At 37.0% G+C, this 13,792-nt stretch overlaps 1 protein-coding gene across 1 annotated transcript; it reads left to right on the forward strand.

Moving 5' to 3' along the window:
- The first annotated feature begins 629 nt into the window (after positions 1-629).
- On the forward strand, positions 630-10,452 carry LOC306849743 (BCL2/adenovirus E1B 19 kDa protein-interacting protein 3-like). The gene is made up of 6 exons (XM_079385019.1): positions 630-729; positions 5,294-5,546; positions 6,926-7,007; positions 7,121-7,227; positions 7,630-7,785; positions 8,168-10,452. Exons 1-6 carry the CDS (start codon positions 687-689, stop codon positions 8,214-8,216), a joined length of 690 nt encoding a protein of 229 aa, XP_079241145.1. The 5' UTR covers positions 630-686; the 3' UTR covers positions 8,217-10,452.
- Positions 10,453-13,792: the final 3,340 nt, after the last annotated feature.

Raw genomic sequence — 13,792 nt, forward strand, 5'->3', positions numbered from 1 at the left:
TATTTCTATTCTACCTACTTTTCTTTTTATTTATCTACGTTTTCTTTTTATTTGTTAAAAAAATGACCTAACTTCTAGCCTCTACTTGGCTACTAGATGGATCATTTAATATGAGAATATGGATGGATCAATAATACTAGATGGATATTGATAAAAAAAAAAATGTTAACTGGTCAGATGACCACATTTTCTTATTTTTTCACAATCCTTATGTACCTAAAGTGCAGAAAAGTTAAGAGCAAACTATATGTGAGCCTGGACCACAAAACCAGTCATAAGTGTCATTTTTTTTAAATTGAGATTTATACATCATCTAAAAGCTGAATAAATAAGCTTTCCATTGATGTGTGGTTTGTTAAGATTGGACCGAGATACAACTATTTGAAAATCTGGAATCTGAGGGTGAAAAAAAAATCAAAATATTGAGAAAATCATCTTTAAAGTTGTCTGTCTATCTGTATATTGTGTACAGAGAGCTTATTTTAGAGCTTGCTCATCTGTTTGTCTCTACACTATAAAATTATACTTCTGTTTTGCTCACTTCTGTAGGCTATTGCACCTTTCATTTACTCAGCAGGCATCACTGAAATTAATGTTGTGAATGATGACGTCGGAGCAGGTGCATGTGCGCGTGCGCGTGCACGAGGAGGCGGGAGCGCGCCGTGTTGACGGACCGGAGAGGCAACATGTCCACCGCAGCCAACAACAATGAAGAACCGGGACTCAACGGTAAACCTCCGTCCGTATTTCTGCAGGGAAAACTCGGGAGGGATCCTAATGTCGCTTTAAAACTGTTGTTTGTGCGTTGTTGTTGTTGTTAAAACGCTGTTATGCAACATCTATTGTCTCACTTCGCTCAATGGCTGGAATTTCCTCGTAGGGGAGGGGTGAAAGGGCGGAGCTTAGGATGGCGTCATTACGCGAGAGCGAATGAGATTGAACGGGAGCGGGAGTTGATGTGTCGTTGCATGGCAACCCAGAATGATTGATGGAACGTAAACCAATTGTTAGTTCTAGATTAAGTTCGAGCGCCGTGGAGGCGGGGCTACGCAGATATCAAAAACAAGGCGAAGAGGGGATCTGAGAAAAATGGAGGCGGGGGGCGTGTAAATAAATAAAGAAGCTGAATTCATTCCGATTTAATTTGGTATTGCCATAATATTTGACTGTTTATTGTGTGCCCCAATGTTTTAGTTGTTTAGTAGCAGGGTCATTCCTGTTAAGCAGTATTTCCCTACTGTGTTAATATATTAAATTAGCATTTAAAATAATTAAATCTTACTAATTACTTTATTTTATCATAATAACACCACAGTTAAGTGGACACTGAGGTTTACTTGAAATAATTTCACTGCTTAAATTAATTTTGTCTTTTTTTTTGTTTTAATTTTTCCATTTTGTACTTCAGATTTGTGCCACAACCTTCATTTATTCAACAGATATCACTGAATCAGTTGGATTGTGGTTTGGGAACAATGAGCTATTAGTGTTTGCGTTTAGTAATCATTAACTGTTTATTTGCATTATGTAACAGCTCTCTGGAAGCACTGAGCTCATAATACTGATCATTTAATATTAGAACATAAAAAAACGGTTAGATGACCCCAAACTTCAGCACATTTCTTCATTTTTCAAATTCTTTATGTACCTAAAGTGCAAAAAAGTTAAGTGCAAACCATATTTTCTTCATTTTTGTGCTGCTTTTTCCATTTTTTTAGAATAACACTTTGTAATGCATGTCGTTGCATCATCTAAAACCAAAAATTAACTGTACTATTACTTTTAATTCTTGCACAAACATTGTAGATTTGAATGTAGTTGGATCTTCATATGCATTCATGCATATTTCAGCAAATGTCTTGAAAATGTACAAGCTTGCTCAGACAGAATAAGCTGATTTTTGGGGTATATCGGTGGCATTCTGTGCAGTGAGTAAAGCTGAGAGTAGGATGCTCATGGTTAGATGAGAGCTTACAAATTATCTAAAAATATTTGATATGCAAATATGGGGTGCGTAGCAGCTCTAGGTAACAACATTTCCCAGCGAATCTGGTGGCACTAGTTGTAAAGTGATGTAATAAAGTAATTTAAGGTCTATTATCATGTGATTTATGACCGGTAACAGTATCTCAAAATCCGTCTCAAATCTTTCAAGAAGCCCCAAGAAACATGTCCAAACAAGTCAGCATGATATAATAATTATTTTATACCACTGATCTATAACAGAGATATATAGATCAGTGTTTTATACTTTATAAATACAGTACATGTTCATGATCTTGTTGTGCCTAAAATAGTTTTTTATGACCTTATTTATGACAGTCATATTTTTTCAGTCCATCTTTTCAAATCTCTTGTCATATAGAGAGACTTTTCACCATTCAATCAATTCCTGGGTAAAATCAAGTCTCACCCAATAATCATTCTTCTTGAATATCCTCTTGTGCTTGGAAAATTTTTGGAGTTGACTAAATTCTGGTTTTGTTTACATATCAGATTTACACTCATCTGTTTAATAAACAATGGCTGTTTCTAAAAAGCCTAGTGTGTTGTCTACCTAGACAGCATTTAAATATCCAATGATACCCCAAAATGCTGTCTAGATAGGCAACTCAATAGGTTTTAGGTTACCTGTCTGTCTTTCAAAGGGTGCAAACTCACAAAAATGAGTCATCATGTTTACTGGTTAGCGTTTAGTGAGGGTGAATAGCAGGTTTATGGGTGTCTGTGGCACACAGATGGATCTGGGTTACAGACACAGCAGGGGGATGGGAGAGGGTTTGATGTGCCAGAGATTACATAATCCCTCTCTGGTCCTGCAGTGAATTCCATCAGAGCTGCTCCAGGATCAGTGTGTTTAGTTGTGTAACTAGAGCTGGTGTGTTATCTATGCATTCATTTGAATATTTTACCACATTGATGTAGTTGTTCACCACTTTTTTGGCCGCTTGTTTCCACCATGGGATAAAAAAAAAAAAAAAAAGACGATTTACAGGGGTAGTTCACCCAAAAATGTAAATTCTGTCATTAATTACTCACCCTCACATCTTTCCAAACCCGTACGACCTTTGTTCATCTTCAGAACACAAATTAAGATATTTCTGATGAAATCCAAGAGCTCTCTGACCCTCCATAGACAGCAATGCAACTGTAACGTAGGCTCAGAAACGTAGTAAGGACATCTGTAAAATAGTCCATGTGACATCAGTGGTTCAACTGTAATTTTACGAAGCTGCGAGAATACTTTTTGTGCGCAAAGAAAACAAAAACAACAACTTTATTCAACAATTCTTCTCCTCCAAATCACGCATTCCACCATTATGTAGAATATCACAACTCATGCGCGTGCTTTCCTCTACACATAAACAATGCACAGCGCATGTTTTCTCTAGGGTGAAATATCCCTTTAAATAGTGACTCTTTATCTCCCAAGTTTCTTTTTTCCAGAACTGCCTTAATTCTTCGTGGCATAGATTCAACAAGGTGTTGGAAACATTCCTCAGATATTTTGGTCCATATTGACATGATAGCATCACGCAGTTGCTGCAGATTTGTCAGCTGCACATCCATGATGCGAATCTCTCGTTCCACCACATCCCAAAGGTGCTCTATTGGATTGAGATCTGGTGACTGTGGAGGCCATTTGAGTAAAGTCAACTCATTGTCATGTTCAAGAAACTTGAGCTTTGTGACATGGTGCATCATCCTGCTGGAAGTCATAAAGGGATGGACATGGTCAGCAACAATACTCTGGTAGGCTGTGGCGTTTAAACGATGCTCAATTGGTACTAAGGGGCCCAAAGTGTGCCAAGAATATATCCCCCAAACCATTACACCACCACCACCAGCCTGAACCGTTGAGACAAGGCAGGATGGATCCATGCTTTTATGTTCTTTACGCCAAATTCTGACCCTACCATCTGAATGTTGCAGCAGAAATCGAGACTCATCAGACCAGGCAACGTTTTTCCAATCTTCTATTGTCTGATTTTGGTGAACCTGTGGAAATTGTAGCCTCCGTTTCCTGTTCTTAGCTGACAGGAGCGGCACCCGGTGTGGTCTTCTGCTGCTGTAGCCATCTGCTTCAGGGTTCGACGTGTTGTGCGTTCAGAGATGGTATTCTGCATACCTTGGTTGTAACGAGTGGTTATTTGAGTTACTGATGCCTTTCTATCATCTCTAACCAGTCTGCCCATTCTGCTCTGACCTCTGACATCAACATATATAATATATACAGTATATATATATATATATATATATATATATATATACAGTATATATATATATATCATGCATTTCTGACTTTTTAACATACAACTGTGAGTTTATATCACTCAATTCTTACTTCATAACTCGCAATTTTGAGTTTATGAAAAAAAGAACTCTTTTTGTGAAAAAATTCACAATTACCTTTTATATTTTTTATTCAAGGTGTTGCTAGGGTGTTCTGAGTGGTTACAGGGTGGTTAATCTAGTTGCCAGATTTATCTGGGTTCCCTCCTTCATTATAAGTCTGAAGTCTTCTCCATTTTGTGGTGTTGTGATGCAGTGAGACAACAAATGCTCACAGATGAAGAGCTGCTGGAATGCATTCTGCCATGGCAACATACCAGTAACCGTGGGCAAATACAAGAGTTCAGTGTTGAGGGCTGGTGAAGGATTTTGCCATAATAAGATGTGCTGATTTAAACAGTCCGCTGGTTTATTAGTGCTGCAGGATTATGACAAATGTAGATTATTTCCCTTGATATTGCAATGATGAGTACACATTTTAAATGACTTATTTTGTTTGGAGCAACTGCAGAGACTTCAGAGACTCAACCACCAAGAACACCCTAGCAACCGCATAGCAATGCCCTAGCAACATCCCGTCACTCCACTGTGTTATTGAAGCATCATAGGACCTGTCTGCGGATCTTTCTGTTTTGCCTAGTAACAGTGCAGGGAAGACGGGACGCACGTCTGTCTCATGTTTGCACCGGGTCAACAGTGGATGTTTGTTCTCACAAGTCAGTCTCATGTTCCTTTTTGAGCAAAATGTGTATTTTTGGCTCTCTCATCGCTTATTCTGTGCTGATGTCAGTCCCACTATCCCCTGAATGAGTCTGCCTAAAGAAAGAATTGAAAACGTTTGCTCAGCTCCACACCAGTGAACACGCTAAGGAACTCTCATAAAAACTCATTTACAGTGGATTAAAAATAAATAAACTAATAAAGTCGGCCCCTTTAAACGATTGATGCATTAGTCTTTTGAAGCAGGAGCTGATGCTAATGAGTGTTTGGGTTTTTTCAGGGTCCTGGGTGGAGCTGGAGATGAATGGAAACACTCAGCAGCAGAGCCTCAGCTTGCCCTCGCTGCTGGGGAACGGGAACCAAGGCGAGTCCCAGGCTTTACAAGCCCTGGAGGCCGTGCAGGAGGAAGAGGAGATCCTGACAGGAGGACTGGAGCATGTGCCTTCCTCCTCCTCCATCCATAACGGAGACATGGAGAAAATCCTACTGGACGCCCAGCACGAGTCCAGCCCCAGCAGCTCGTCCTGCAACAGGTACGAGCAGAGGAACAGGCCGCTCACTTCCCTTTATTCTCAGAAACTCCGCCCTTCAAACCAGGACACTCAGAATGATTGACAGGAAGAGAGTGTTTCTGATTGGCTAAAAACAAATGGACTACTCCCAGACCAGGGTTATTATAGATGACTAAAAACATTTTTGTTACTTGAAAAAAAAAAATGTATTTAAGCTAGTTTCCAAGGCAGCATTTCTGATTATTATTTAGTTTAACTAAAACTTAAATAAAACTATATAGACATATAAAGAAAAAATACAATTACAAAAACAACTAATTTGCTAAAAAAAAAAAAATTGCAATTAAAAATTGAAAATATTAAAATAAAAACTAATTTGAACTATTTTTAAAACTATTTTCCAAGTCTTTTTTTTTAAGTATCGTAATAAATATCATATCATGGACTTCAATATTATCATATCGTAAGATTTTGATATCGTTACATCCCTACTATTAAAATATTCATATTCATATTTTGAATTAGCTTTTAATTTTATATTTTATAATTACATTTTTGTAATGTTATTGTTCTTTTGTTGTTTAAATTTAATGTTCTTTTTTCCTAATTATATAGTTTTTTATAACAATATTTCTATTTAGCTTTATTTTTACTTCTGTTTAGTTTTAGTCATTTTAGTACTTCAGCAGAAACGTATTTATTTCAGTTAGCTGCCAATGCAACATTTCTAATTTTCGTTTAAATTTCATTTAAGGTTTTTTATCTAATGTTTGTCATTTCTTTTATTTTAGCTTTATTTCAAATGTCCAAAAACAGTTTGTAATAGTTTTATTTTTAGTTAACAATAACAACACCTCAAGATATTTTAGTGACATCAGTCAGGTAGTAATGGCATTTTATGTGTAGTGTTAAAATATCACTCGGAGGACCGTTAGTGACCATATTCACTTTTTTTGTCACTGAGGTCCACTACCATGTATAACATTAACCAATGCACCAAAAACTTTTATATTTAGTTCTCTCATTTTCAAAACAAATACAGCACTAGTACCAAAAAATGAATGAAATGAAGCTTTATGTATTTAACCATTCTCATGACACTGTTGTGGTGTATGCTCAAATCATGAAATACGTTCCTTCTGACTTGATTTCTGCAGCATTATTTGTCATAAATGACTGAGGAAGAGTGAAAATGATAGTAAATTCATAGATTCAAATTCAATTCATCCACAGAGGCTCATCTAGAGAGGAGGCGTCTGTGGGCAGCACTGCTTTGTTTTAGCAGTTCTATTCTTACGTATGCAGCTCTCAGTAAACTTCAATTCACTCCTTACATGATTCAGGCATCTGTTGTTCTCTTGTTTTCTGTAATCTGTATTTTACATCTGATGTGTTTACAGCCCACCACGACCACACAGTCCTGACCAGGATGAGGGGCAGATCACGTTTGATGTGGAGATGCCCAGCGAGAGAGACTGGCAGGTAAGAGCAGCGCACAGTATATGAATCTACAATAATCTACAGTCATCATCGAGCTACTATCTATCAGTGATAGCGCTTTATCAAACATGCTGGTCTTTTCTCATCTCTTTTAGTCAGAAGATGATAGTCTGGAGAAGGACAAAGAAGATGATATCCTCATGAATAAAGGGGAGAGTTGGGTGGCAGACTGGTCCAGTCGACCAGAGAACATTCCCCCGAAGTAAGAACCTACATCCAAATTATAATTTGTGTGTATTTTCATAATTTTCCACATTATAAAATGTATTAATTCCTAAACAAATCCAATATACCTAATTCATAAAATATTCTATTCTCTGTTTTATTGTGTTTTATTCATTTTCAATTTGTAATAAAATATTTAATTTTGTATTAAAATATTTGTTTAACATTCATTTTTATTACTATTTAATGTTTTTTTAATCATTTTTATAAAAAATAATTTTTTTATTCATTTTAAAAAGTCTATTTTATTTATTTAAAATATTTTTATTTTTTATTGTTAACCTTCAGTAAAGTACCAAACTCACAATTAAACAATTTAAACCGTTTTTGATACGATGTTCAACGAGATACAAGTATGATCATCTTTGACTGTTCGCAGAGAATTCCACTTCCGCCACCCAAAGCGTTCTGGATCGGTGTCTCTGAGCATGAGAAAGACAGGTGCTATGAAGAAAGGTGGCGTGTTCTCCGCCGAGTTCCTCAAAGTGTTCATGCCCTCGCTGCTGCTCACCCACATCCTGGCTCTGGGACTGGGGTGAGTGTCAACACACAAAAACACACACACACAAAGACCTATACCAGCTCTACCGATCAAGATCTATTCAAGAAGCTATTACTTTTTTTTTTGTCTTAATATTTTATTGCCTACTGCATGTTCCGTTAAAATGGACTAAATTAATTGTAAATAATAGTATTCTTACTGACGTTTTTTTGGTGGGTTTTCACTGCAAAAACATGAATAATGATTTTTTAAGAAAAGCTACAGCAAATCCAGTTATTTTGGACAGAAATATATTCAGAAAATAATTAATTCTTTCACCAAATAATACAGTTAATTCATCCAGCATTTAGAGTTGCATTGCAAATATATATAAATAAAGATACAGGAATATACTAAATCTAATATGCTTTTTTAGGGTCTACATTGGGAAGAGATTGACTACACCCTCCACCAGCTCATTTTAAACCTGAACAGACCCCAGTGCCTGGATGCTCCATCATGAGCAGCGGTGGCACATCAGTGGCCAATCGTGTGATGATTCCTCTCTCTCTCATTCTCTCCCCCTCTCTGACTTTCTCTTTATCGTTTCTTTAACCCACGGTCCTGCTTTCCCATGCACAACCTCTGCTGGGAGGCATTCTGCTTGTTGACCTTTGGCTGTGTCGCATTTTCTTGCCCGCTAACGCTGTGGCTTACTGACATGTTTTAGATGTTTTTATTTGGACATGTAGTGAATTATATGTTTATTTTTCATGACGCGCTACTATACAAGTTAGAGCCCCACTACAACCACGGCCATAATACGCTTTTATTTCTGCATGACGCACTTCATATGTAACTAATATAGAGTCTGGATGTGGGTTTTTGATCTTGGGAGAATATTGACTCTTAATAGGAAATTTAGGAGGGTTGCTATAGGAGAGTTGTGATATTTTATTCTAGAGAGATGATTTTGCTCATTATGTTGCGCAATTTAATTTATTCACTTCCCTTCTTGTGTGACAGCATCAAAAATGCATGTTAGTCATTTACGTTCATAGGAGAACGATGACTGTTTAAAGACAGACCAAGTCATTCTGTACGCATGTCAGTGCACTCGCTGCATTGCTTTGGACTGTTACGACAATTATTTAGAGACTTATTTTGCATAGAATTTAAATCTTAGAGGTTCCTCTCAGTTCTGTTTTAGGCCCTTTTCTGTTTGCTCTTCACTTATAGTTTAAAAATATATAAGTAAATCACAAATTTACATGAACACTACATGTTTTTCTAATCGAAAGACCTTAAGCTAAAGAGATGGACGTACATCTGTTTAAGAGCCAAACTGGTCGGGTTAGTTGTTTTATGAGTTACTAAGGAAGCTACACAAACACACACACTCTGGTTTGCCTTGATGCATATCCTGCTCGCAGCAGTTTCTGACTGTGTATCTTCGTGCCAAAGGGTTTCCACCACCAACCCAACATGAGTCGTTTGCACCTCTTGTAGACTCGGTCTGGTTTGAGTGGGTTATTGATCCTGTCAGTCACTCTGTTTTGACAACACCTTACAAAGGCCTTTGGTTTTACTGTGAACACTCTGTGGATATTAAGCGTAGTGTTGCTAGAGTTGTGTATTTACGCTGTTGTACGTACTTTTGTCAAAGCAACAGATCCACACTCCGTGTACATATTTATATGCAATATGGTGTAGTTTTACTTATTTAGAAGACTTTAACAGTTTTACACTCGCTGATTTATAGATGAAATTTGTCACGAACATGTCCGGGTCATATTTCATCCCATTTGATTGATTTTATTTTCATTCATAAAGAATTCAACTAGGTTTTAAAAACATAAACACATCTGAGGCATTATTTTCTTGACAATTAAGCAAATTTTCCCCATTTTCTCATTACTATAATTAAAAAAATTATTTACATTTTAACATATTCATACATCATGGTTGTTCATTGCACTGCCCTTCTATGTATAATTTTTTTTTTTTTTTTTTTTTAATGGGTAAAATATAACATGGACATTTTCTTGAGTTTAATAATTCACCCTCAGTATCTAGTAACGCTTTTACTAAGTAGTATTTTATACAAAAAACTAACAGTTAAATAGTCCTGCAAGAGATTTGCTACCCAACCAGTTAACAGGTCACCCTTTGCATTAAGGCCGTCTGTGTCAGTGTGCCACATTTACATCTTTACTCTGTTTTCATGCTTTTTTTCTTCCTCAGAGGGGGAGTGGAAATACAAGAGGCAATTTAGTGTCACTTCAACCGTGCCTCTACATTTGTTTGCACCTTTTCTAAGCCCCATTGCATGCGTGTGTTCAGAGATTTCACATCAAGACGTGACAGAGGTGAGGTTTTCTCCTGCGTGGGGCGGAATGATAACTGTGAATGGAATAGCTGTAGCTCATGTCAGAAATGATAAAACTAGCCCTGTTTCGGGTGGGATCACCATACCAGATGTTTTACGCACAATATGATGTTTTCTTTCTCTGTTATATCTCTCTTTTTGTTTTGAGTCTTTGCTTTAATCATGAGTGTGGATACTGGAGGGCGGGGCCCTCGTGATTGACAGCTCCACCATGTGTTTCGTTTGAATTCCAATAGCGACTGGAGTGATGAAGCAATGAACATGTAGTTTCTTTTATTTCGCTGGTATTGGAGGAAAAGTGTGAACTGATATTAAAATATAGCCTGACATTCATCTTTTCTTTTGTTGTCATTCCATTGTTGAACGCTCCTCATGTGTTTTGCTTTTGCCATATGACAAGTTAGGAAGTTATATGAAACCCATCCTTTTTGTGGGGAAGTCGTGGCCTAATGGTTAGAGAGTCGGACTCGTAATCCAAAGGTTGCGGGTTCGAGTCTCGGGCCGGCAGGGATTGTAGGTGGGGGGAGTGAATGTCCAGCGCTCTCTCCACCCTCAATACCACGACTGAGGTGCCCTTGAGCAAGGCACCGAACCCCCAACTGCTCCCCGGCCGCCGCAGCATAAATGGCTGCCCACTGCTCCGGGTGTGTGTTCACAGTGTGTGTGTGTGTGTTCACTGCTGTGTGTGTGGGTGTGTGTGTGTGTGTGTGTGTTCACTGCTGTGTGTGTGCACGTTGGATGGGTTAAATGCAGAGCATGAATTCCGAGTATGGGTCACCATACTTAGCAGTATGTCACGTCACATATTCATAAATATTCTTGCATTAATATGCATGTAGAACAGAACAAATGTATATTAAAACTACAGTACAGTTAGTTTGGTGCTGTATGGCAAAGATTCACAATTTTTTTTGACGTAAATATTTTATTTTAAGCGAATAAGTCAGTAATTTAACAACACATTTGCATGTTTACAATTCTTTATGTTGGTAAATGTTCACATGAAATGCAGGTAAACAAAATATTTCATCTTTTTTAGAAAGTATTTTCTTTTTATTTTAACATTTTTACATTTTTATGATTTAATAATTATTTGTATTTCATCAATTCACAAAGCCCCTGCCGCTTTAACACAAACCCCAATTTGGAAAACCCTGCAGCATGGCATAAAATCGAGAGTGCTTTAGTTAACCAACAACAACAGTCTCAAAATTATACAAGCTTCATGTAAGTCCAAATCCTAACCAAATTATAGGAATGATAATTACGGCCTATTTGAAATGCTCCCCTTTTTCCTAAAATTGTGACTTTTTCTGTATGTTATCCCAGGAAGTCTGTAGTTCAAACTGTAGTGCCTGGTGCTAATAAAGTCAAGGTCATGGGTTCGATTCCCAGGGAATGCATGAACTTATAAAAATGTATTCCTTAAATACAATGTTTTAAAGTATCTGCCAAATGCATTAATATAAATGACCAACAAGAGACAACATTTTACAAATAATATGTTCCCCTTCTTGGTTCAGTGCTCTTGGTGGTTTAATTTCCACCTAACTCAATTGTGCATCTCTCAGCAGCTTTCAGTTCACAGTTTTGGAGAGTCTTTTGTAATGCCAACCCATCTGCATGTAAGAGAAAATACAGAAAATGCGGGCTGTATCTTTGCAACACTTTGATGTATTGGCATGAAACTTGCTATCTATGATTGGCATAATAAATGGATCAGTTTGGTGACGAATTCCTCAAGTTTCGCCCTTTGCCTTTTCCCCAACTTAATAGATTTTAGCATTTTTTTTGTTTACTGTTCCCCCTGCTAAATTTGTCCAATCTATGCCAAAATTGGCTCACATCATATTCAGATCAAACCTCATGAAATTCACCAAATGTATGTTAGGTGTTCAGTACAGTTCTCCAAAAATATGTTAAGTTGATGGCAAAACCTCCAAATGGCAAATGAGATTGGAAAATTGTTTTGTATATTGACACAAAACTTTGTACTAACTATCCACCTTATTTATAACGCAGAGAGGATGTGGCCATTCATAATTTGTATGTTGCAGGCTGTTATGTGTTATTTTTGTTAAAAAAAAATACTTGCTTCCACTTTGCAAAATAAGGTGAATAGAATTTCCACAATGCCCTAATATTTAAATGCAAGTCAAATGCTATAGAGCAGTGGTCGGCAACAGGTGGCCCACGGGCCAAAAGTGGCCAGATTATTTTGATTTGGTTATGAAATAGATCTGTTATGACAGCAACAGTTAGCCTACTCACAACCAGAATAGGCTATGTGAGCAGAGCGGTGTGATTTTGAATGGAGCGTGAAGGTAAGATCGTGGGCCCATCATGCAAGTTCAGTGGGTGTGTGAACTATGAATGCATGTGATTATTGAGCACTGTGAATGTGGGGTTTTGCGTTTTTTTATTGGGTAAAAAGTCTCCAGACAGGCAAGCATGCAACCTGCGCTCTGATGTGATCTCTCCTGTCCTGATGCATGCTACAGGTACAGAAAACCGCATGGTACAGGAAACGCTTTTATTCTATTATGTGCAAACTTCAAATATGGAAAGCTAACAAATGCTTCAGTACAGATAAAAGCAAAATGTTGTTTTGTTTAAAGGGAAGGTGCACCCAAAAATGAGACATCAAACGCTCACCCTTGTGATGTTCAGAACTGTTTGACTTTCTTTCTTCTGTGAAACACTAAACTCTTCATGAAGCTGATTATAATAAAAAAATATTAAAACTGGATCATGGCTTAAATTTGAGTCTGTTCCTCACATAAAGGACTGTATGACTTCAGAAGACTTGGAATATCGTGTAGAAGTTGTATGCACTACTTTTGTCCTTTTCTGAGCTTGCCAGTACACCTTAAATGCAATGTATAAAAAGTATGAACATCTTTTGTATTTAAGAGAAGAAACAAAATCAATTGGTTCGGGATGAAATTATGCATTTTTTTCTCTCAGAATGTTTGGGTGCACTGTCCCTTTAAGAGCTCATTCAAACTTATTGAGTGTTTGAAGATGATTTGTGATGTTCATATTTAATTTCATGATGGAACCAAGAGGTACTTCAAGCAGATTTCTGTCTGTTCAAAGAATGTGAAGCTGTTTGGTTTCAGTCTTATTTTTATTTTACACTTATGATCCATTATTGTCTTATTTTTATGATTCTTTTATGCCAAAAGAAAAACCTCTTCCCCCATGTTTCCTTCACTTGCCTTAATGACTGCATACTGAACTTTTATGTGGTTTGTTTGAAACACAACCAGCTTTGGTTCTCATAAGTCACCCACTGTGAATAACTGTTTTCACAAAATAGATTTAGTAACATTTAGATCACAACGTAAACCTGTATCTGTTGCTTTGGTTTACTTTAAAAAGCTAAAAGTGTTTTTTTTTTTTTTTTTGTAGTGATTATAGTGATATCTTCTTCATATGGTCTGCAATTCTGTTTAAATCTTGTTCATAGGTAGACATTGAGCTGTTAGCTTTCTTTTGCCAATGCCAATTTGAACTGATTGATTCAGGACACTTGTGTAAATCACGTCTGGTGTTTTGTTTGCATTAAAAGTAGATAAATGATGAACAGATGTTTATGTTGTTTCTGAATGTGTGTATATATTGCCATAAAAAATGCAGTTCAATTGCATCCACTACAAGGGCGTTATG

Source organism: Barbus barbus, assembly GCF_936440315.1.
Source record: "Barbus barbus genome assembly, chromosome: 29".
In the NCBI taxonomy this organism is placed as follows: Eukaryota; Metazoa; Chordata; class Actinopteri; order Cypriniformes; family Cyprinidae; genus Barbus; species Barbus barbus.

Excerpts from the sequence above, each read along its gene's own strand:
- LOC306849743 (XM_079385019.1), top strand. The coding sequence starts at position 687 with ATGTCCACCGCAGCCAACAACAATGAAGAACCGGGACTCAACG. Across the intron at positions 7,008-7,120 it reads CCAGCGAGAGAGACTGGCAG|TCAGAAGATGATAGTCTGGA; the intron begins GTAAGAGCAGCG and ends CATCTCTTTTAG. Across the intron at positions 7,786-8,167 it reads ATCCTGGCTCTGGGACTGGG|GGTCTACATTGGGAAGAGAT; the intron begins GTGAGTGTCAAC and ends ATGCTTTTTTAG.